The sequence below is a fragment of the Dendropsophus ebraccatus genome, chromosome 2, assembly GCF_027789765.1.
Source record: "Dendropsophus ebraccatus isolate aDenEbr1 chromosome 2, aDenEbr1.pat, whole genome shotgun sequence".
NCBI lineage: Eukaryota > Metazoa > Chordata > Amphibia > Anura > Hylidae > Dendropsophus > Dendropsophus ebraccatus.
In genome coordinates this window covers 100,710,124-100,733,784 of record NC_091455.1, presented here as the reverse complement: position 1 = coordinate 100,733,784, position 23,661 = coordinate 100,710,124, and the positions used below count along the sequence as shown (strand labels likewise).

The 23,661-nt window shown below is 45.8% G+C and overlaps 2 protein-coding genes across 3 annotated transcripts in view; one reads left to right on the top strand and one right to left on the bottom strand.

The window, feature by feature from the left end:
* The window catches only part of ACD (ACD shelterin complex subunit and telomerase recruitment factor), a 47,387-nt gene extending 34,017 nt beyond the window's left edge, over positions 1-13,370 (bottom strand). The window contains exons 1-3 of one of the 2 annotated variants that reach the window (XM_069958076.1): positions 13,276-13,370; positions 2,138-2,262; positions 1,100-1,230 (exon numbers count right to left, since the gene is read on the bottom strand). In XM_069958076.1, the coding sequence (XP_069814177.1) occupies positions 1,100-1,230; positions 2,138-2,245 (239 nt within the window). In that variant the 5' untranslated portion in view covers positions 2,246-2,262; positions 13,276-13,370. Of the gene's footprint in view, positions 1-1,099; positions 1,231-2,137; positions 2,263-12,968; positions 13,080-13,275 lie in introns of those variants that run through there. The other variant, XM_069958077.1, reaches the window with a different exon arrangement.
* PSMG4 (proteasome assembly chaperone 4) lies at positions 13,290-22,595 on the top strand. The gene is made up of 3 exons (XM_069958078.1): positions 13,290-13,559; positions 20,449-20,524; positions 21,809-22,595. The coding sequence occupies exons 1-3, from the start codon at positions 13,314-13,316 to the stop codon at positions 21,928-21,930; spliced, it is 444 nt and encodes a 147-aa protein (XP_069814179.1). The 5' UTR covers positions 13,290-13,313; the 3' UTR covers positions 21,931-22,595.
* Positions 22,596-23,661: the final 1,066 nt, after the last annotated feature.

Genomic DNA, 23,661 nt, shown 5'->3' with positions numbered 1-23,661 from the left:
GGAAGGTATGTCTCTTACCTTTATCCTCCCTACTGGGCATGGGGCACTAAGAATGATGGCAAGTCTCTTACCCTCATCCTGGCCAGGGCAGGGCAGTTTTACAAAAAAAATAGAATAGCTATTTGTTTTAGTTATTGTTAGTTTTTTAGTTTTACGCTGGCGCGTGGTTCCTGTTAGCATGGTCCCTTTTTCTCTTGAAGCATGTTTGTTCTTGGGCACGATCCCGGCTCTAAGCACTGGAGTGAGCCAAGGGCCCCCAGTGAGACAATATCCCCTCCACTCGGTGACACGCCTCCATTAGAATCAAGCATGGCCGCGTCAACGAGAGGAGGTCATATTGTCACACTGGGGGGCACCAAGTCCGCTTTTAGTGCATAGAGATGGGCTGATGCACAAAAAAGAAACCGGCACCGAACACCAGTATGTGTGTCGTTTTGAAAGGACTGTGCCACCGCTGATAATGAAAATGTGTACTCACAATATGCCCCCCCAAACCGCTTGTACCTTCTTATAGCTGGTTTTGCTCCAAGATCTGTCCTGGGGTCTGTTCGCCAGGTGATGCAGTTATTGTCCTAAAAAAAACAACTTTTAAACTTGCAGCCCTGTGTCAAATTGGCGTGGCCTAGAGTGTCGGTGCATTAGGCTGGCACACCCTCTCCGTCCCTCCTCAACGCCCTCTTCACCATTAGGAATGCCCCAGGCAGAATTTCTCCTATTCATCAGTTAACGATCCAGCCCATGTGCCGTGCTCACACAGGTGATGAATAGTAGAAAACCTGCCTGAGGCATTCTTAATGATGAAGAGGGTGGGGAGGAGGGACAGAGAGGTTGTGCCAGCCTAAAGCACAGATACTCTAGAATACGGCAGTTTGACAAAAGGCTGCATGTTAAAAAGTTGTTTTTTAGGACAATAACTGCATCACCTGCCGAACGGACCCCAGGACAGATCTTGGATTAAAAGCAGCTATCTGAAGGTACAAGTTGTTTGGGGTGGGCAGATAGTGGATACAGAGTCGCTTTAATGTCAACTTTAAAGGGATTGTCTCTTTCAGAAACCCCTATGTAATAGTGCCTATAAACAATAATTGAACATGCAGACCTTTCCAGCATCTGCTGTGCCTCCTTGGTGATGACGGCTCTGATGTAGTACTTCTGATCAGAAATATTGACGACTGCTTCTGGATACTGGCACTCTTCTGAATTGACTGGATGATCTGGCAATTTCAGAAACTAAGAAAATACACACAGAACGAATACAGGAATGCTTACAATGAAAATGACAATAATGTTATGGATGTTCTACTATGTAGAAGTCAACATTTCACTGTTCGTAAGATCTTTGCTCAGACACATGATCTAAAAATAATTAGAGAACTTCTACAGATGACACAGCAAATAATAAATTCCCCCACAGTCTTGTAGAGAGCCATCACTGTATACATTGCTAATACTCTTTTTTACTGTTAACTACAGAATAAAGACTGATGTACTGCACTAAAAAGAATATACTGTGGTACATGTGGTACCTAAGAATGCATATAGAACTTTAAGTATAGTCTGAATATGCTTGTTACCTATTCTCTAGATCTTATATGTGGCCTTAAAGTTCTATTATTTGTGCATTTTTGGTTAACTCAAAAGAAATACGAGCAGCACTTACCACTGGATGCAGTCTTCTTTTATTGGGGAATTTGGTTGTGCTATAGACAAGGTCACAGTCTGTTTCCATGCGTCTTCTTTTGTTGACTTCTCTATATGATCACCAAATTCCCTACTAAGGGTATAAACCCACACACCGTATATGCAGCATATACGCAGCAGATTAGATCTAAATAACTGAACACAGCATCAAATCTGCTGCAGATCTGCTGCGTATACTGTGTGTGGGTTTGTACCCTAAATGAAGATTGCCTTCAGTGGCGAATGCCACTCACATTTCTTTTTGAGACTACCTTGTACAAGTTGGCTTATGTGGACCTAAGCAACGCTGGGATTTTGAATTTAATGTGGAGACCTCTGTGGTGAATGCAAAGTCTGTGGAACTACTACAGGAAGCTGAGAGAAGCAGTGACGGTCTACTGTGCTCTTTGATTAATGGAAAACTTGGTTACAAAACAACAAACAATATAATACCTACCTCAACCACTTGACAAGGTACAGGTTTTTGCTTAGCAGCCGCACTGTCATATTTCGCAAGGCAGTCAATGATCCAAGGGTAACCAATGAAAGAATGATATCCAGCCATATTTGCAATTCAATGACCTATATAGGGAAAAAATCTCTAGAACGTTAAAAATTAATAGCTGTAACCGGAAGTAATATCCAACTTTTTGGCAGGAAAGGGGCTAGCTGGAGGACCAAAATTACTACTTAGGGTACAAACACACACAGCAGATACGCAGCAGATTTGATGCTGTGTTCAGTTATTTAGATCTAATCTGCTGCGTATCGCAGCAGTAAATACGCAGCGTATAAGCCGTGTGTGTTTGTACCCTAATCTAGAATCTTGCCTGTCGCAGGTGGCTCAATGTACTCACAGCATAGAGAGACTATACCACAGTGTACTGAAAGGGCCTGTTCACACTACAGATTCAGTTTCTTTGAATGGGAAGGCTCGCCCTGTGGAGCAGAGAGGCGCGAGCCCCCTTCTATTCAAAGACATAGCATGAGGAGTACGATGAAGAGTATGCGGATGGAGGTTCCCAGCGGAATCTCTGCACCAAATTATTTCACAAATGGCTTCAGAAGTGAGCAGGGAACAGACAGGAGGACACTGGGGGAGCCTGGAGAGGTAAGTAATGAATGAGACAGAGGCAACTATCTGATATCCAGTAAGTATTGTGCATGACTCCTATTAATATTAAAGTGGGTAACCTAAAATTAAGGGATTTGACAAGTTACTTTTACTTGTCCCCAATCCACTGTATGAGATCACGGGGGTGTCTGACCATCTATAGAACAGTGCGTAAACCATAGTTCCATTTGTTCTTATGGAGCTTTCGAGTGCTAAAAGGGCGTTAGATGGAGAGGATGTTGAAGGAGTCCAAGCACTAAGTGGTGCACTTATCTAGCTGCACTAAAAATCTGCACTAAAAATGCTATTCCTCCCTTTCTGTGCTATGTGCAAAAACAGTACTGTTATACTCAGGAGAAACTGTGTAACTAATTTTGGGGTGCACATACCCCTGAGTTCCTTTTAAAAAAAAAAGTAATTTTAAGCTAGATGTACTATTGAGCTAAAGGTATAAATGTACATTTTTACAGCCTAAAAAACCTAAAACTAAACTTTCCTTGGTTCACACTAAAACTTTCCTCAAAAACCTATGACTTTGAGGAGCAAACAAGCACTATTAGCGCTCTTTTGCTCCTCGTTCCCTGCTCGCTGCTGGCGCTATTCCACGCGGTGGCAGCGAGCGAGTCCAGGGGGGCCGGGGGGAGCTGCCTGGGTGATCGCTAGATTGTCCGAGCAGCCCATAGCATATAGCAGCGGTCTGCTGCTGCCGATCCTATTCCACGGAGGGACGGCAGAAGATCGTTGCTGTATGAGTCATTTGTTTTTTAACATGTTGAAAAACAAACGTCTGCACCCGGCCGTAAAGACCGATCATTCAGTGGAATATTGCCTTTAGTATTTAGTAATACTGCCTAACTATACACACACAAACACACCAATCTAAAGGCCCTATTCCATGGAACGATCGGCCGTTACGGCCGATAATCGTCCCGTGGAATAGAAGGCAATGATCAGCCGACATCGTTCATGTCGGCTTATTGTTGTGTCATTTGTCTTTCAACAAGTTGAAAGACAGCAGACCGCTGCTGTATGCTATGGGCTGCCCGGACAATCTAGGGATCACCCGGGACTCACCTCGGATTCACCTGCTCACTGCTGCCGTGAGGAATAGCGGCAGCAGCGAGCAGGAAACGAGGAGCAAACGAGCACTAATAGCGCTTGTTTGCTCCTCTCAGTCGGCCCCTGGAATAGGGCCTTAACCACTGACTGTAGAGCAGAGTGGTAGTTGGTAACCTAGACAAAGAGTTGTCAACAATGGGGGGGAAAGAGCAGAAAATCAGGAGAAGGTGGCAAGTTTGCTAAATAATTGTATTTGCAAAAAGTCCTGACATGTTTATCTAGTTAATTGACATGGGAATAACCCTTTAACCCCTTAGTGACTGCCATGCTGCCTTTTCACGGCGGCCACTAATGGGCTTTATTCTGATGCGTACGCCTTTTAACGGCGGACGCATCGGAATAAATTACCGCCTAGCGGCGGCTGCAGGGCGGGGGATCAGTGGTCAGTGTGACCGCTGACCCCCTCCTGTAACTGCCCGGAGCGGAGGATTCTCTGCTCCGGGCAGTTTAACCCGTTAAATACCGCTGTCAAACCATGACAGCGGCATCTAACGGGTCCTAGTGGATCCCGGTCGGCGCAGTGGGTCACTTACGTGATCGCGATGTCCCGCGGCGCCGTCCGGTCCTCCGATGTCTTCATGGTGATCCCGGGGGCACCATGGAGATGCCTCATGCTGACAGGGGTGGCTGTGGCTATTGCCTGTCAGCATGAGGCATGATACAATACATTGCAGTACATCAGGTACTGCAATGTATTGTATCAGTGAACTAAGTATTTTACACTAGTGTACAGTAATGTACACTAGTGTAAAAGTAAAAAAAAAGTTAAAAAAAAAAGTGCACCAAACAACACAGCCCCCCCCCAGCCCCCCACCAATAATAAAGATGCATTACATTCCCTATACCCAATAAAACGTGACATAAAAGTGATCAAAAACACAAATCCTATACATATTTGGTATCTTTACGTCCGTAACGACCCAATCTATAAAACTATATCAATAATTATATCGCACGACACACGCTGTAAAAAAAAAATAAAAAAAACAGTACCAGAATAGCTGTATTTTATCAATCCACTTTAGAAAATACGTTATAAAAGAAATCAAAAAGTCATATACATATAAAACTTGGTATCAATAGAAACTACAGATCTTCCCGCAAAATATAAGCCCAAAACCAGCCCTGTCACGGGAAAGATAAGAACGCTATGGATCTTGCAATGCGGCGACAGTTTTTGTGGGTTTTTGCTAGGAAGAAAGTTTCTATTGCGCCAAAGTTATAATAGTTAAAAAATCCTATACAAATGTGGTATCGCCGTAACCGTAGTGACCCAGAGAATACATGTATTATGTTATTAGTGACTGCCGATACGGATTTTTACGGCGATCACTAATGGGCTCTATTCTGCTGCCATCAGCTTTTTATGGCGATGGTGCAGAATAGTGCAGCGGCGCCGGTAATGCCCGCAGGGGTTGGGGCAGAGTGTGGGGTCAGTCCCGGCCAGTCCCCGTACCGGCGATCGCCGTTATTACCAGTATAACGGCGGCCACCGGTAACGGACATTGCCAGCGCAGCTGAACGCTTTCATCTCTTCTCACAGTGAAAGGAGATGAGAACATGTCCCCCCCCGTCCCCAGAATTAACCCTAGTGACCTGGTCACTGACCCTCCCCTCCCTGGGCGGCCATCTGATCCAAGATGGCCGCCGCCATCACTGTGAACAGACTCTGTTCACAGTGTTGGAATTTCTAAAAATGATCAAAGCTCCATTCTCTCCACCACCAGAGGTGGCGGAGAGCATGGGGCAATGATCGGGGACCACCCGGCGTGGTCCCAGTACAAGCGATCAGCGGTATATACTATATACCACTGATCGCTTGTTCCAAATGGTGCCGGCACTTTTTTACCCGTCACCAAAGTTAAGTGCCCTGGATTACCCGTAACCACCCTAGATTACTTGTAACCACCCCAGATTACCCCATAATCACCCCAGATTACCCGTAACCACCCCAGATTGCCCGTAACCCCCCAATTGCCTGTAACCATCGCAGACAGTCCGTAACCATCGCAGACAGCCCGTAACCACCACAGATTGCCACAGACTGCCTGCAGCTACCCCAAATTGCCCGTCGCCTCCCCAGATTGCCCGTCGCCACCCCAGATAGCCAGTAAACACCCCCAGATTGCCCGTAACCACCCCATATAGCCAGTAAACACCCCCAGATTGCCCGTAACCACCCCCAGATTGCCCGTAACCACCCCCAGATTGCCCGTAACCACCCCAGATTGGCACAGACTTCTCGTAACCACCCCAGATTGCCCATAACCACACCAGATTGCCTGTCGCAACCTCAGATAGCAAGTAAACACCCCGAGATTGTCCATTACCACCCCAGATAGCCAGTTAAAACTCACATATTGCCTGTAACTAAAATGACACTCCTTCCCTTCTAAGCCCTGCTGTGTGCCCAAACAGTGGTTTATGCCCACGTATGGGGTACCATTGTACTCAGGAAAAGCTCCGTTACAAATGTTGGGGTGTTTTCTCCCCTGTTCCTAGTGAATTTAAAAAATTTCAAACTGAACAAACAAGTTATTGGAAAAATTAAATTTTTTTCTTCTTTACTGTCTTCTTTTGAATACTTTCCTCTAATACCTGTGGGGTCAAAATGCTCACCACACCCCAATATAAATTCTTTAAGGGGTGTACTTTCCTAAATGGGGTGACTTTGGGGGTTTCTATTCTGCTGACTCTACAGGGGCTCTACAAACGCACCTGGCGCTCAGAAACTTCTTCAGAAAAATCATGCACAGAAAATGCTAATTGGCGCTCCCTTCCTTCTGAGGCCTGCTGTGTGCCCATACAGTGGTTTATGCCCACGTATGGGGTACCGTTCTACTCAGAGAAACCTGTGTTGCATATATTGGGGTGCTTTTTTCCCCGTGTTCCTCGTGAAATTTCAAACTAAACATACATATTATTGGAAAAATTCTATTTTTTCATTTTTACTGTCTTCTTTTGAATACTTTCCTCTAATACCTGTGGGGTCAAAATGGTCACCACACCCCAAGATGTATTCTTTGAGGGATGTACTTTCCAAAATGGGGTGACTTTTGGGGGGGGGTTTATTCTGCTGACACTATAGGGGCACTGCAAACGCACCTGGCGCTCAGAAACTTCTTCAGCAACATCTGAACTGGAAATGCTAATAGGCGCTCCTTCTCTTCTGAGCCCTGCTGTGTGCCCATACAGTGGTTTACGCCCACATATGGGGTACCGTTCTACTCAGGAGAACCTGCGTTACAAAATTTGGGGTGCATTTTCTCTCATGTTTATTATGAAAGTGAGATACTTTAATCTTAAAGCGTAACTGTCATTTCAGGGTCATTTTTCTGAAAACATTAAATATCTACAGTACAAGCGATTTTAAGAAACTCTGTAATAGGTTTTATAAACCAAAAGAGTTTCCTTCTGTACTGAAAAAGCAATCTCCCAGCCTCCCCCCTCACTGCAGAAGCAGCAGGATTTCTGTCTCCATTATGTGGCTATGGAGAGGGGAGGGGCTGTTAGGAGTGACTGAGCACGGAGGATTTCTGCACAGCACAACACCCTGCAATCTTCTCTCAGTAAGTTCATAGATAAGCACTGACCTTTCTGACCCCAGAATCCTGCGGTTTAGGTGCCCAGAGAGTCTACAAACAGCTGACCTTCATGTCACCTCTTCCTGTTCCCTCATCTCCCTCAGCCCCTCCCCCCTTCATAGGCTTACAATGGAGAGAGCAGAGCCCGTCTTCACTGGCTTCTCTGTAATGAAGACGTGTTTGCCTGATAATGCACAGATAAGAAGTCAGGGGGGGAGGCTGGGAGATTGCTTCTTGAGTACAGAAGGAGGCTTTTTTGGCTGATGAAACCTATTACAGAGCTTCTTAAAATCGCTTATACTACTGATTTCTGCAATAAAAAAAAAATATGACAGTTACGCTTTAACAAATATATTATTGGAAAATTTATATTTTCCATTTTTTTCCGGTCTAATTGTGAATACTTTCCTGCAGCCCTTGTAGGGTTAAAATGCTCATTATACCCCTAGATTAATTCTTTAAGGTGTCTAGTTTCCAAAATTGGGTTCACTTATGGGGGTTTCCAGTATACAAGCCTCCTAAATCAACTTAAAAAAAGAACTGGACCGTAAAAAAATCAGTTTTGGAAATTTTATGAAAATTTCATAATTTGCTGATACATTTCTAAGCCCCGTAACACCCTAAAAAAGTGAAATATGTTTACGAAATGAAGCCAGAATAAAGAGGACATATTCATAATGTGACTTACTAACTAATTTATGTGATACGACTTTCTTTTTTTTAGAAGCAAAGAATTTCAAAGTTCGTAAAATGCTAATTTTTCATGATATTTTGATGTTTTTCACAAAAAACACACAAGACAGTGACCAAATTTTGCCACTAACATAAAGTACTATATGTTAGGAAAAAACAATCTCAGAATCGCTAGCATACGTTAAAACATCACTGAGCTATAAGCGCATAAAGTGAGACAGGTCAGATTTTAAAAAAGGAGCCTGGTCATCAGGGGCGCCGCAATGATGAGGCGACCTGAGTCGTCTGCCTCAGGCGGCGCCACCAGCTATCTTCATGGGGGCGGCATTCAGGGCCGCTTTAACCAGAGGGCACATGGTGCACGTGCACCGGGCCCACTGGTTAAAGGGGCCCCCCCCGAGCAGGCCAGCCGTTGCTATGTGCGACCAATGCGGTCGCACAGGGCTCCGGCCACCAGCCTGTCAGGGGGGAGCGCCATGGATGGGTAATCTACTTACCCCTCCATGGCGCCCCCTGCAGGGCCCCCCCGTCCGCCGCTGCCCCCGTCCGCTGCTGCTGCGGCGCTTCAGCGCTGCAGCAGCCGCGACACTGACAGAGAGAGAGCCATTGGCTCCCTCCCTGTCAGTCACTCTTGTGGCCGCACTTCCTGCGGTCACAAGAGGCCGCACTCTCCCTCTAGCGGCCGACGTCACTGGAGCGTCGGCGCGAGGGTGAGGGGAGTGCAGCCTCTTGTGACCGGAGGAAGTGCGGCCACAAGAGGGAAGAGAAGAGGAACGCGTGGACCTAGGTGAGTAACAGTGTTTGTTTTTTTCAATGTTATATGGGAGGGGGAGCTATATACTACGGGGGGGGGGGGGGGGGGGGGGGGGGGGGGGGGTTTAGGGGGGGCACAGGGGGCTATATACTATGGGGGGGCACAGGGGGCTATATACTATGGGGGAGCACAGGGGGCTATATACTACTGGGGAGCACAGGGGAGCTATATACTATGGGGGAGCACAGGGGGGCTATATACTATGGGGGAGCACAGGGGGCTATATACTATGGGGGAGCACAGGGGAGCTATATACTATGGGGAGCACAGGGAAGCTATATACTATGGGGGAGCACAAGGGGCTATATACTACTGGGGAGCACAGGGGTCTATATACTATGGGGGAGCACAGGGGAATATATACTATGGGGGAGCACAGGGGAGCTATATACTACTGGGGAGCACAGGGGAGCTATATACTACTGGGGAGCACAGGGGAGCTATATACTACTGGGGAGCACAGGGGGCTATATACTACTGGGGAGCACAGGGGGCTATTTACTATGGGGGAGCACAGGGGGCTATATACTATGGGGGAGCACAGGGGAGCTATATACTGTGGGGGAGCACAGGGAGCTATATACTACTGGGGAGCACAGGGGGCTATATACTACTGGGGAGCACAGGGAGCTTTATACAATGGGGGAGCTTAGGGGGCTATATACTATGGGGGAGCACAGGGGAGCTATATACTATGGGGGAGCACAGGGGGCTATATACTATGGGGGAGCACAGGGGAGCTATATACTATGGGGGAGCACAGGGGACCTATATACTATGGGAGAGCACAGGGGACTATATACTACTGGGGAGCACAGGGGTCTATATACTATGGGGAGCACAGGGAATCTATATACTATGGGGGAGCACAGGGGGCTATATACTATGGGGGAGCACAGGGGGGCTATATACTATGGGGGAGCACAGGGGGCTATATACTATGGGGGAGCACAGGGGAGCTATATACTATGGGGGAGCACAGGGGAGCTATATACTACTGGGGAGCACAGGGGAGCTATATACTACTGGGGAGCACAGGGGAGCTATATACTACTGGGGAGCACAGGGGGCTATATACTACTGGGGAGCACAGGGGGCTATATACTACTGGGGAGCACAGAGGGGCTATATACTATGGGGGAGCACAGGGGAATATATACTATGGGGGAGCACTGGGGAGCTATATACTATTGGGGAGCACAGGGGACTATATACTATTGGGGAGCACAGGGGAGGTATATACTATTGGTGAGCACAGGGAGCTATATCATATTGAGGAGCACAGGGGTCTATATACTATGGGGGAGAGCACAGGGGGGCTATATATTATGGAGAGCACAGGGGGGCTATATACTATTGGGGAGAGCACAGGGGGCTATATACTATTGGGGGGAGCACAGGGGGGCTATATACTATTGGGGGAGAGCACAGGGGGGCTATATACTATTGTGGGAGAGCATAGGGGTCTATATACTATTGGAGAGCACAGGGGGGGCTATATACTATTGTGGGAGAGCACAGGGGGGCTATATACTATTGTGGGAGAGCACAGGGGGGCTATATACTACTGGGGAGAGTGCACAGGGGGGCTATATACTAATAGGGGAGCGCACAGGAGGGCTGTATATAACTGGAGGAGCACATGAGGGTCTATATACTACAGGGACACCTTAAAACTATGGAGGCACAGAGGGGTGTAACTATGTAGGAGTACAGAGGGGTGTAACTACTGTATAGGGGTACAAGGGACCTAACTACTGGATGTGTTGGAGCCTAAAATATTTGTCTGGCAGATTCTGGAGAGAAGATTCACAGCCAGGAGAAGACTTCAAGGTGGCCCAGGCTGGATGGAGAGAAAAAGAAAAGGTGACAGACTCTGATTGGAGAAAACACCCCCGGTGAGTCACTGGATGTAACTGCACTCTGTTATAGGATTGTAGTGTTAGGGGTCATGATGTGGCGGTATTATGTAATGGTATCATTGGTAATATCTTTCTGTTTTGTTTAGTGCAGTTTTTATGTAATATGTAATCACTGTATTGTGGAAATAGTGTTATAAGGTAACTACTGTATGTATTGGGGCTCCTGATACAGTGTGGGGGCAAATTCAGTACATTATACAATGTGCAGAAAGGTAAGGGGGGGGGCCACTCTTGAGGGCTGTGCACTGGGCCCACCAATGTATTAAAACGGCTCTGGCGGCATTCAGTGGCAGATTATAATATGGGCGGTTCGGGCGGCCGCCCACATTATAATCCGCCACTGATTGTACCATGTACTGGAGTCCCCCCGCGCCCGGGCAGTATCTGTAATGAGATGCTGTGAGCGGGGGAGACTGTATTCATAAGCGCCCCGCTGTACTAAATCAGCCGCGCCGTGCTGATACTACAGTGCGGCGCTTATGAATACAGTCCCCCCCGCTCACAGCATCTCATTACAGATACTGCCCGGGCGCGGGGGGGGGGCTCCAGTACATGCAGACGGATCACGGAACGTGGGAATGCAGCCTTAGTCCCCCGGGTGATGTGCGGCTGCCGGGGGTGTCCCGTCCTGTCCCCGGCAGCGCACGCATCAGAGAGCTCCCTGTGCGCCGGAAGTCACAGGCGCACGGGGAGCTCTGTGATGCGCGCGCTGCCGGGGACAGGACGGGACACCCCGGGCAGCCGCACATCAGCCGGGACCAGACCAGAGAGGCTCGACGGGGGAACGGAGGGTAGGTGAGTTGTGTGCTGTTTTTTGTTTTTGTTTTATCTGCTGTGCAGGGGGGGGGGAGAGGGGGACCATCTATAAGGTAGGGGGGGAAGGGGACCATCTATAAGGGAGGGGGGAAAGAGGGGGACCATCTATAAGGTAGGGGGGGAAGGGGACCATCTATAAGGGAGGGGGGAAAGAGGGGGACCATCTATAAGGGAGGGGGGAAAGAGGGGGACCATCTATAAGGGAGGGGGGAAAGAGGGGACGATCTATAAGGGAGGGGGGAAAGAGGGGGACCATCTATAAGGGGGGGGGCCATCTATAAGGGAGGAAGAGAGGGAAGAGGGGGACCATCTATAGGGGGGGAAGGGGACCATCTATAAGGGAGGGGGGAAAGAGGGGGACCATCTATAAGGGGGGGAGAGGGAAGAGGGGGACCATCTATAAGGGGGGGGGGGGAGAGGGGGACCATCTATAAGGGGGGGGGAGAGGGGGACCATCTATAAGGGGGGGGGGAGAGGGAAGAGGGGGACCAACTATAAGGGAGGGGGGAGAGGGGGACCATCTATAAGGGAGGGGGGAGAGGGGGACCATCTATAAGGGAGGGGGGAGAGGGGGACCATCTATAAGGGGGGGAGAGGGGGACCATCTATAAGGGAGAGGGGACCATCTATAAGGGGGGGAAGAGGGGGACCATCTATAAGGGGGGAAGAGGGGGACCATCTCCTAAAAGATCAGCACCCTCCTCTCCTGACATCCTCTGTGCTGCTGGGACTTCTCCTATAGGATTAGCACCCTCCTCTCCTGACATCCTCTGTGCTGCTGGGACCTCTCCTATAGGATTAGCACCCTCATCTCCTGACATCCTCTGTGCTGCTGGGACCTCTCCTATAGGATTAGCCCCCTCCTCTCCTGACATCCTCTGTGCTGCTGGGACCTCTCCTATAAAGTCAGCCCCCTCCTCTCCTGACATCCTCTGTGCAGCAAGGGACCAAACATTATGTTTATTGGGGACAGCAGTGGGGGGGGGGGGGGGGGGCAGTAGTGGATTATAATGTGGGCGGATTGACCGGGGGGGGGGGGGGGGCGTCATTCTATAGTTCGCCTCGGGCAGCAGAGAGGCTAGAATCACCCCTGCTGGTCATTAAGGTCCAAATGGGCTTGGTCCCTAAGGGGTTAAGGGTATGTTCACATCATGGACTTCTCGTGGGTTGTGTGTGGGCTAGCCTGAGTGCATTAAGCTGTGGAGGTGGTCAGAACATGACCTGACCGATAACATCCAGCCTGCTGTACACTGCGGACACATGCGGTTCTCGGTCCTAGTAACAGACCATACACCTGAACCGCGCTCCTGTCCTCCAGCCAATCAGAGCCAGACATTTCACCTCGCTGTTTTAATCAGCACAGAAGACGCGAAGCTCTGATTGGCTGCTCCGGTCCGGACCTGTTATAGCAAAGCATTAAACACGTATGTGCTCAGTTGTCCCTGCACGGTAAGCATGACATCACTGTATAGGACGCTATGGCAGACACGGCGCACAGGAGAAAGCTTTGCGACAATCTCGTACACTTCATACCTGAACACTATAGCATATCGGGAACTTCCTCGGCGGCCATGTTTGTTTGGGGAGCCTGTCACATTTACCAGGAAGTGACGTCACCGGAAACCGGGTACCGGCCTAGGGGAAACATGGAAAGCATGGAGCTATCGCATCGGCCGATCGCGATCCATAACTTCAGCGACAAGATCTGTGACAGGCTGGTTCACTTCCACGTAATGAGCCTGCAGGACTGCTTCTTCCTGTGGGTCGGCTTTTCCGCGAGGTTGTGTAATCTGGCCGTGGCCATGTCTAGCCGATTTGTGAGTGTCCGCACATAGTAGTAGTGATGCCTAGTCCAGGGGATTCCCTACTCTGGGTATAACTGCTGTAGAGGGGGTGGACTGCGCATGTGCACGAGACTGTGTCCTGCCTTTCCCGCTCTGTACACATAACATAGGGGGCGCTAGTGGAGATGATGACCCTTCTGTACAGGGGCTTGTGACCTTCTCCTCTGCACTATGAAGGAAGCACACATCAGTAAGTGCTGAGAACCAGCAGATAACAATGGACAGAAGTAGTATAGGCCATCAGCCATTCTATGGGAATCCGCAGTGTAGTCTCTACATGCAGATATGTCCCCTCCATAGGCAGCCAGGACACAGATGTATAGCTATGCCTCCTCTTAGTGTGAACAAGCCCCTCCAGGTCCCGCAGGGGATGGACCTGCTTTTAGGCCTGCGCTGACATACGTGTCCGGGGAACATGGCGATTATTGGGCTGCCCACCTTGGCTAGTACTGGAATAATGAGGCCGTGGACCCTTAGGAGTTTTCTAGCTTAGCACTGCTGTGACACCATCACATGACCACATAGTCCTCCTGCAGTCGGGCTCATATACATCATGAGCAAGGGTCCATTTACACAGACAGATTTATCTGACAGAATTTTGAAGCCAAAGCTAGGAATGGATGTGAAAAGAGGAGAAATCTCAGTCTTTCCTTTATGACCTGATCCCTGTTTATAGTCTGTTTCCGGCTTTGGCTTCAAATCTTTGGCAGATAATCTGTCAGATAATCTTTCTGTGTAAATGGACTCTATGGGGGACATGTATCAAGAAGAAAAGGCATACTTTTTTTGCGGAAAGTGCCGAAAGCGTGTGATTCATTATTGTTTCCGCCTAAAGATACGCAGAAAACCTACTCCAGCTCTCAGCTGGCGTAGGTTTTCTGCCATGCGCACCGGCGCGCACAGGATTTATGTAGAGGCGGTCCGCCTCTACATAAATCTCCGTAGTGCTGGAGCTGCGGGGACATTTTTAAGTCCTGCGCAGAAAACGTCGGACTTAATAAATGTCCCCCTAAGACCTTATTATTAGACACAGTCTAAAATCTCTAAGGATCCCTCATTGGATTATGACTAGAGATGATCGAACATCAGAAAATCTTAGGTTCTATAGAACTCGATTCTTGTCGAACTTTCCACATTTGATTCCCGATGCCTTCCCGGTCTGTAAGGAAGGAGGAAACAGCCCTGGTACCACCTGGAATTCCGGTATTCAGCCTATTTCCTAGGGTGAATCCCGGAATTCCAGGCAGTACCTGTCCTGGGATGGCATCGGGAATCAAATGCGGAAAGTTCGACAAGGTTTCAGTTCTATAGAAAAATCCAAGTAACGGAAATAAAGGTGCCGTTACACCATAATGGAGTAAGGTCCAGTGGTCAATAAAAGCTAAAGTAATCACCGGCGTATGAGGACCACTTAGGACTAATTAATACTTAACTTTTAATAATTCATTAAAAATATTCAACAAAAGGTCCACACAGACAAACAAAAACATCCACTAGTGTACTCTATATACAGTGAGGTAACCTGAAGGGCAGATGTGCACATGGAGAAGATTATCCCACGTCCCCAAAGGGGTACTAATAAATCGGGACTACAGGCCAGGCACAGAGAAACATAAGATCCAATCAAAAAGCAGAGGAAAGGAAAAGAGAGGAGAGTGGTGGTGTACCCTGCTCTCTGCCCTATTCACCTCTAGCCCTGCCTTTTGGGGAACCCACCTCCTTAATAGGGTGGCCCCAACCACGATGACAGTCCCTTCCTTATTACACGTGCCCAGGAGGAAACAAAGGGGACAGAAAAGAGTGAAAAAACAGTGTCAACTCAAAACCACCTTTACAAACAAACAGCAAGAGATATCATTATTTATATACAGACACAGCGCTTATTTCATAAACTGTGCTCGTTCCGACGCGTTTCAGCCATCCCAATCATGGACGGATTCATCAGGGAACACATATAGCACTCCAAGGGATGTGCTTAAACCAATTCCTGCTGTGAGGGATGTCCTCTCATCACAAAAATGTTTATGGACCTCTTAGAAATGGCAAAACATAATGTTGCAATAAATAACTCGATATGGTGACAAAAGGCAAGAAAATAGCCCCATATAAATAAATAAATAAATAAATAAAGCAAACTAGTTGTACTTAGCTACATAAATGATGGATGAAGCAGTGCTGCCTATGAGGATCCAAGTTCACCCCACGATTAGCTACACGAATGATGGATGAAGCAGTGCTGCCTATGAGGATCCATGTTCACCCCACGATGAGAGGTCACCCTGAGAGGTCACCCTCTCATCGTGGGGTGAACATGGATCCTCATAGGCAGCACTGCTTCATCCATCATTCGTGTAGCTAATCGTGGGGTGAACTTGGATCCTCATAGGCAGCACTGCTTCATCCATCATTTATGTAGCTAAGTACAACTAGTTTGCTTTATTTATTTATATGGGGCTATTTTCTTGCCTTTTGTCACCATATCGAGTTATTTATTGCAACATTATGTTTTGCCATTTCTAAGAGGTCCATAAACATTTTTGTGATGAGAGGACATCCCTCACAGCAGGAATTGGTTTAAGCACATCCCTTGGAGTGCTATATGTGTTCCCTGATGAATCCGTCCATGATTGGGATGGCTGAAACGCGTCGGAACGAGCACAGTTTATGAAATAAGCGCTGTGTCTGTATATAAATAATGATATCTCTTGCTGTTTGTTTGTAAAGGTGGTTTTGAGTTGACACTGTTTTTTCACTCTTTTCTGTCCCCTTTGTTCTTTGTTTCCTCCTGGGCACGTGTAATAAGGAAGGGACTGTCATCGTGGTTGGGGCCACCCTATTAAGGAGGTGGGTTCCCCAAAAGGCAGGGCTAGAGGTGAATAGGGCAGAGAGCAGGGTACACCACCACTCTCCTCTCTTTTCCTTTCCTCTGCTTTTTGATTGGATCTTATGTTTCTCTGTGCCTGGCCTGTAGTCCCGATTTATTAGTACCCCTTTGGGGACGTGGGATAATCTTCTCCATGTGCACATCTGCCCTTCAGGTTACCTCACTGTATATAGAGTACACTAGTGGATGTTTTTGTTTGTCTGTGTGGACCTTTTGTTGAATATTTTTAATGAATTATTAAAAGTTAAGTATTCAGTTCTATAGAACCTAAGATTTTCCGATGTTCGATCATCTCTAATTATGATAAGGCCTGGGCTAATCTTTGCGGGCCTCAGTAGTCAGGCTGATCACTCTTTATACCTAAACTGCTCCTGGACGGGCACATTCTTATATAGACTATACTGCATCCAATTCATGACCGGTATCTTTTTTTTATATATAGGAAAGAATGTTACTTGTATTTCTGTTCCTGTACTACTGTACTGAGTGCCCTATGGGAAGCAGCAAGATATATTATTTGCAGGGCCTCTACAAGGCCTCAGAAAAACGTGCAGCTGGCTTGTTTGTGCAGCCATTTAAATGCATTGTTATGGAGCATACATCCCCTTGGTTCACATGACTTTTGTCCCCTCTTTGCCACAGAGGCCATTGATTTCAGTGTCTTTAGCAAAGTCATCTAGTGACTACTTCAGGTGAATTTAATCTTGGGGGTCAAGCAGTTCTGCCAATTCAGCTTGGCTCCTCTGCATTCACACTCACTTCCTGGTTTGGCACGGGGTGTGTGAGGGCGGGATGCAGTGGTGCTGAGCTGAATCAGCTGGGCATCACTGTGTCTCTCACAGAGTTTAAACGTATTCTCAAACAATCCAAGCCCCTGAAATGTGTGTAAGCTCAGTGAGAGAGGGAGTCATTTTATACTAGGAGAAAGGATGTGTCACAGTCTGACCACTGCGCTCAGAGCTGAGAGTGGTGGTCGGAAACCTAGCCAACAAGCTGTCAACACTACAAGGAGAGGAAGGGACCAAACTAAAGAAGAAAGCAATTTTGCCAATGCAATGCATTTGCAAATTTGTTTTTGTTCCTATTCCCTAACAAAAGTTTAGGTGATGGAATACCCCTTTAAGTACAGCAATCAACACTTATATACAAACAAACAAAACATATATACACTCAGAAAATGGCCCAAATGTAATTACTAGCTGACTATGTTCAAGCCCTTGAAATTGATGTGGCCTGTGCCTGTCTGTGCTCATATAATAACAGCATGCCAGACATTCGGCCTTATAACATATCTATGCTATGAAGGGCACAAAGTGATGTGAATGCAGCCAAAGCAGCACCAGAACCAAGACTGACAATGAATCAAAATGGAGAGAAGATGGATCAGCTAGCGCCATCTGTTGGAATGTAGTAAACAGTACAGTTTACAATCTCTGTCAGCCAAATGCAGTGAGACTTTTATTAGTTGTCTCCTGGTATAAGGCTTGCTCAGTACAACAGTAGTTGAGTACACTAATGCACAAACTGGGGAGTAAGGAAAACATTTTTTTTTTGTGCTATTAAAAGCATTGTCCTGTTAAGATAATCTCTATCCATACACCCACATAGGCCCCATGTGACCCAGAATAGGAGGGTGTTGAGGAACAGCAGCTTTTTCTCTGGCAGAATTTGCATGACTGTAGTTTACTTGGCCCCACATTAAAGGGGTTATCCAGTGCAACAAAAACATGGCCACTTTCTTCCAGAGACAGCATGACTCTTGTCTCCAGTTCAGGTGCGGTTTGCAATTAAGCTCCATTCACTTCAATAGAAATGAGTTACAAAACCCCGCCCAAACTGGAGACAAGAGTGGGGCTGTCTCTGGAAGAAAGTGGCCATTTTTGTGTAGCGCTGGATAACCCCTTTAATGTCATCTGATGCTACAATGAGGATATGTGCCGTCCTGCTGCTTCCCTGATACTAACAGCTGATCACAAGGGCTAAATGTGTAGTTGTCAAGAGGAGAGTCATAAGCTTCTTTATCACAGTACTTGCCAAGGTGGGCACCCCAGAATCACAGGCTGGTAAAAGAGGAGAGCAGATACAAGGCAGTTTGCTGGAGAGAATTATATATGCTATATACAAGTGTGTAGAGAAGATAGAGCTCACTCAATATGTTTTTTTTACCATAATAAATACAAAGCAAGATTTCTTTTTGTTTTCAGGTGTCCTTAGTCCTTAATGACAATACTTGCAGATTGCATTTAACCTATTGATATGGTTCCATTAGTGTTCCTTTCTTCAGTTTTACTTTAGCTGATCTGATAATTGGTTCTGCTATAACCAGAACCTACCATGAATGGGTAGCTGTAAAACCAATATTTAGTTACTAGATCATGTCAGCCTGAACGTGCAGTGGAGACAAATTCACACTAAGAAAAATTGTTATACTGATCAACTCTACTTTTCTAAAGAGACTGACATTCAATAAATGAAGTTGTCTGCTATGGATGTTACTAAGGGCAAGCAAAATAGTCGGGGGGGACGGACAAGTGATCAATGGTATGGCATAATTAGGAGGAATAGTGACACCTTGTGTCCAGTTTTCAGTATTACCTATAGTGAGGAGTTGTACTTTATTAGAGACATCATTTGTAACAACTGAGGCTGCATTCACACGGAACATGGACGTGGAATGCCTGTAACGGACTTTACCCCCCACCCGGGCAGCATCTGTAATTAGATGCTGGGAGCGGGGGAGCTGTACAGATATGCACCGCGCTGTAATGAAGCAGCCATGTGACGCTGTCATTACATCACAATGCATATCTGTACAGTTCCCCCTCTCCCAGCATCTTATCACAGATGCTACTCTGGCGGGGGGAGAGTCCATTACAGGAATTCCATGTCTGTGTTCCGTGCAGAACATGTAATGTGTGAATGCAGCCTTAGATTGCTTTTTCAGGATGATGGAAGCGTTTGGTGTAAAATAATGTGACTGGTCCACAAAGAGCCCCATCAAATACCTTTAAGAGGAAACTGCACTCAGTGCCTTTCCAACATTAGGCTGGGTTCACACTACGTATATTTCAGTCAGTATATGTATATTTCAGTCAGTATTGCAACCAAAACCAGGAGTGGATTAAAAACACAGAAAGGCTCTGTTCACACAATGTTGAAATCGAGTGGATGGCCGCCATTTAATGGCAAATATTTGCTGTTATTTTAAAACAATGGCTGTTATATTGAAATAATGGCAGTTATTTACTGTTATATGGCGGCCATCCACTCAATTTCAACATTGTGTGAACAGAGCCTTTCTGTGTTTTTAATCCACTCCTGGTTTTGGTTGCAATACTGACTGAAATATACATATACTGACTGAAATGTACGTAGTGTGAACGCAGCCTAACAGCTCTTTTCGTATTGCCTAGGCAAGGGCTCCTTGGCAGTAAATGTGCTATTGCACTAAAACTATTGATTTAGATTGAAAGAGCTTACCTCATATTTATTCCTATAGGGCTGCATGAAATTGTACTTATACCATACGTGTTAGTTTATGTGACCACACTATTGCAAAAACTAAAAACGAATGCATATGTTCATTACACCTTTTGGGACTAAGGTTTTAGCAGTTTTTTTTGCAAACAGTAATGAAAAACATTTTAACCCCCAGTACTATGTCACTAGTAGAGATGAGCGAACCGGGTTCGAGTCGATCCGAACCCGAACGTTCGGTATTTGATTAGCTGGGGCTGCTGAACTTGGATAAAGCTCTAAGGTTGTCTGGAAAACATGGATACAGCCAATGACTATATCCATGTTTTCCACATAGCCTTAGGGCTTTATCCAACTTCAGCAGCCACCGCTAATCAAATGCCGAAAGTTCGGGTTCGGATCGACTCGAGCAAGCTCGAGGTTCGCTCATCTCTAGTCACTAGTGGTTTCTCCCAGTGTAGGCATGTCTTTCATAGTATTTCTTGCACAATTTCTTTATAGGATTCAATGCCTTTGTCTTCGCTGATCTTTGGGGATAAATCTGATACCACTTCTGGTTCAATTGCACAAAGACTAGGTGAGTATCTCTTGTTCCGGTTATCAACTTTCATGCAAGTTACTGCTGCTACAGAATATCCACATTCATGTATCTTTTCCATTTTTATTTGTAACGATGAACCAATCTTTATCCAGTAAATTGGAGAACGATACAGCAGCAGGATTGTCAAACCATCCAGATTATTGGACATACATATAGTTAGATTTAGACTACCGGCTAAGTTGTTTTCTTCCCTTTCTTAAACTGCGTGCATGTGTGTGTGTGTGCGCGCGCGCGGTGTGGTGGGGGTGAGAATGGTTTAACTGCAGTAAGATTAGTCATATCCACAACATGCAGGTTACATGATTAGGCGCCTGATGTTTTATCTCCTGTGACATCTGTATGCTAGACATGTGTTTTTTTCCCTTCCTACCTGACTAATGTACAAGGAAGTCACACACATCACATGCCTCTTATATTCACTGCTTATTGGCTTTATTACCATCTGTCCATGTCTAGGGAGGTATTGTGTTTCACATGCTGGACAGCAGCAGTTACCCATGTTTCATGTACTGGTATTATATAAAACTATGCTGAAGTATGATGCGCCAAATGTATGAAGGAGCACAGACCTCTTAATTCATTTGGAGCATATTTGGCTGTCCATACACGATCAGGTTGAAATCTATTCAGCTATGAGCTGGAGTTGATTTCAGCTATAAGTTCTTCAGTTTCTGGCATAATGTATAGCACATTGCTGGCTGCAGGAGAACATACCCTTCGGCTTAGCCTTGCTTGTCTACCCTTCTTTATGAATATTCAGGTGGCGCTCCACAGTGACGTTACTCCGACTGCTTATCACTGCACAGCATCGGGTGAATATTCACGAAGAAGGGCAGGCTGGCGGATCAGTGCACAGGGCTGTAGTAGATTCTTCTAACTTGCTGTTCCAGTGGAGGTGTAAAGATGGAAATAGTCATAATTTCTGCACATATGCGGCCTGTGCAAACATACTTTTGTATGTAAAAACACTTTAATAAATCCCCTCCATAAAGAAATGATAGCAACAGTAGTTCCTTGTGAAGTTATCCTGCTCACAGCAAGCCCTGGCAGCATCAAAACAGAGGTGCTACACAGAGCTTTGCAAGATAATGAAAAATAACTTCTTACAGCTCTGCTACTAACCAGTAATAATAATTCACTGGTTTTATTTTATCTTGGTAACAGTTTAGGTCATTTTTAACTAATGATAGTAAACAAGTCTTTAGCTAAGTCTCATGTGACTATAATAATTTGGATATTCTTTTCTGATGTAATTTACAGCAAAAAAGACTAAGAAGCAAGTGTTTGCCAGTATCAACATCCCAACCAATGACAGTCAGCTCATGCTGCTAATAGAGAAGCGAATCAAGGAAGAGATGGAATCCTTTCCTGAAAAGTTCTGAAGATGAACCTTTCCTGGCAGAGCACTGTTACAGCCGCTTAAGTTGGTCACTGAATATATCAGAAGAAAGGACAATTTCCACACTTGCTAATAATGGAAACACTTGGATGTAAAGCACATGGAAGCTGATGTGTTAAGAGTGACTGCATAACTTGAGCCTCTTACAAGATTTGTATGTATTAGTGGATTCGGGGGATAAGGCTTGCATACTTGTAAATGAGATTACTTTAAATTATGATCTCATTCTTCATGCACAGAAATAATGCAATCAAATCCAAAGACCCTATTTTGCATTTGGTGTTTTCAGTCTCCACATTAGTTTTGTTCCTTTTTTTCTTTTATAATTGAATTGTTTGTCATGGGGTAAATAGTATCACTGCTTTCTCTTTATGACATACCAATATACATCCATATTTCTACACCAAAAATAAGCACTTTACTCTTTCATCTGCACCCACATTGTTATCACCTCCTGCTTTGCTATCAGTCTAGGCCCCTCAGAGTAAACCAGGGCTACAAAGAGCATCTGGAGAGGCCAGCCTCTGTGCATTCTGGTGTATTGCGTCCTAAAGGGAATTTAGTCCTGCTGCCTACTGTACATTGGGTTGCTAGGGCTTTTAAAATGGCAAATTATAGAAAAATAAACACCAGAGCCTGTAAACATCACCTGTAGAAACTCCTGCTTTGTTGTTATCTTCTGGGTTCATTTGAAAACAAAATATAAGCTGACTTATTATGAATGTTTGCTTGGACATGAACCACTGCCATGTTTAAAGGGGTTATCCAGGATTAGAAAAAGCAGCTACCTTCTTGCAAAACAGCACCAGACCTGTCCCCAGGTTGTGTGTGGTATTGCAATTCTTCTCAACTTTCATGGAACTTAGCTAAAAAACCACACCCAAATTTAGAACAAGACCTGTGCCGTTTCTGGTAGAAAACAACCATGTTTTTCTAAGCCTGGATCACCCCTTTAAGAGCAGAAATATACAACATGGCATGGGTTCCTGATGCCCACTACAATGCCATTTTGTTCAGCCCCAAACCCCAAATCATCAAGAGGGAAACTGGTCTAAGCCCTGTTAGGCCAGCTTCCCTTTTTCAGATGACTCAGGTTGCTCAGCTCTGATTGGCTGAGCAAGCTGTAAGCCATCTAACAGTTCTACTGAGTCAGAACTGTGTGGTGCACACCAAATTGATTTAAAGTGGCACTGTCACCCCCTTTTTGCATTATGACTTCTCTACACAGCTGTAAAAGGTTTTCACCAAAAGAAGATAAAAATGCTGAACTTACGTAGCAAGAAAATTTAATCTTTATTGAGTACATATATTTAAAACAATTCATAAAAAGAGAGAAAACCTAACATTAAAAAGAACGGTGGCTATCCTGGAGGTGGTTCTTAATTTATTTTACTCATGCTATTTGCTGCAATCCCTGACCCACAACATAAGTGGTCTTACAGATGCCCCCGGACTAAGGCAACGAAACGCGCGTCGGGGTGGTGGCGTCCCGGAGGAGTTACATAACAAACGGACCTCTAAGGTAGTTTACTTGCTGGATCCCCAGAATTTGTGGGGTAATAACAATAACAAATAGGTGGACTACAGGATTAATGTTACGATATATGCTAACTTAATAAATTATATGCACTAGCACGTTGGCATTGTAAAATAAAAATTTTTAGCATTATTTATTGTGTATTGCACTTTATCCATCTGTAAGACGACTTATGTT

Bases quoted from the DNA above. Each gene is read 5' to 3' on its own strand.
- PSMG4 (XM_069958078.1), top strand. From the start codon at position 13,314: ATGTTTGTTTGGGGAGCCTGTCACATTTACCAGGAAGTGACGTCACCG. The intron at 13,560-20,448 runs GTGAGTGTCCGC...ATTTCTTTATAG, and splicing joins TGGCCATGTCTAGCCGATTT to GATTCAATGCCTTTGTCTTC. The intron at 20,525-21,808 runs GTGAGTATCTCT...TGTAATTTACAG, and splicing joins TTCAATTGCACAAAGACTAG to CAAAAAAGACTAAGAAGCAA.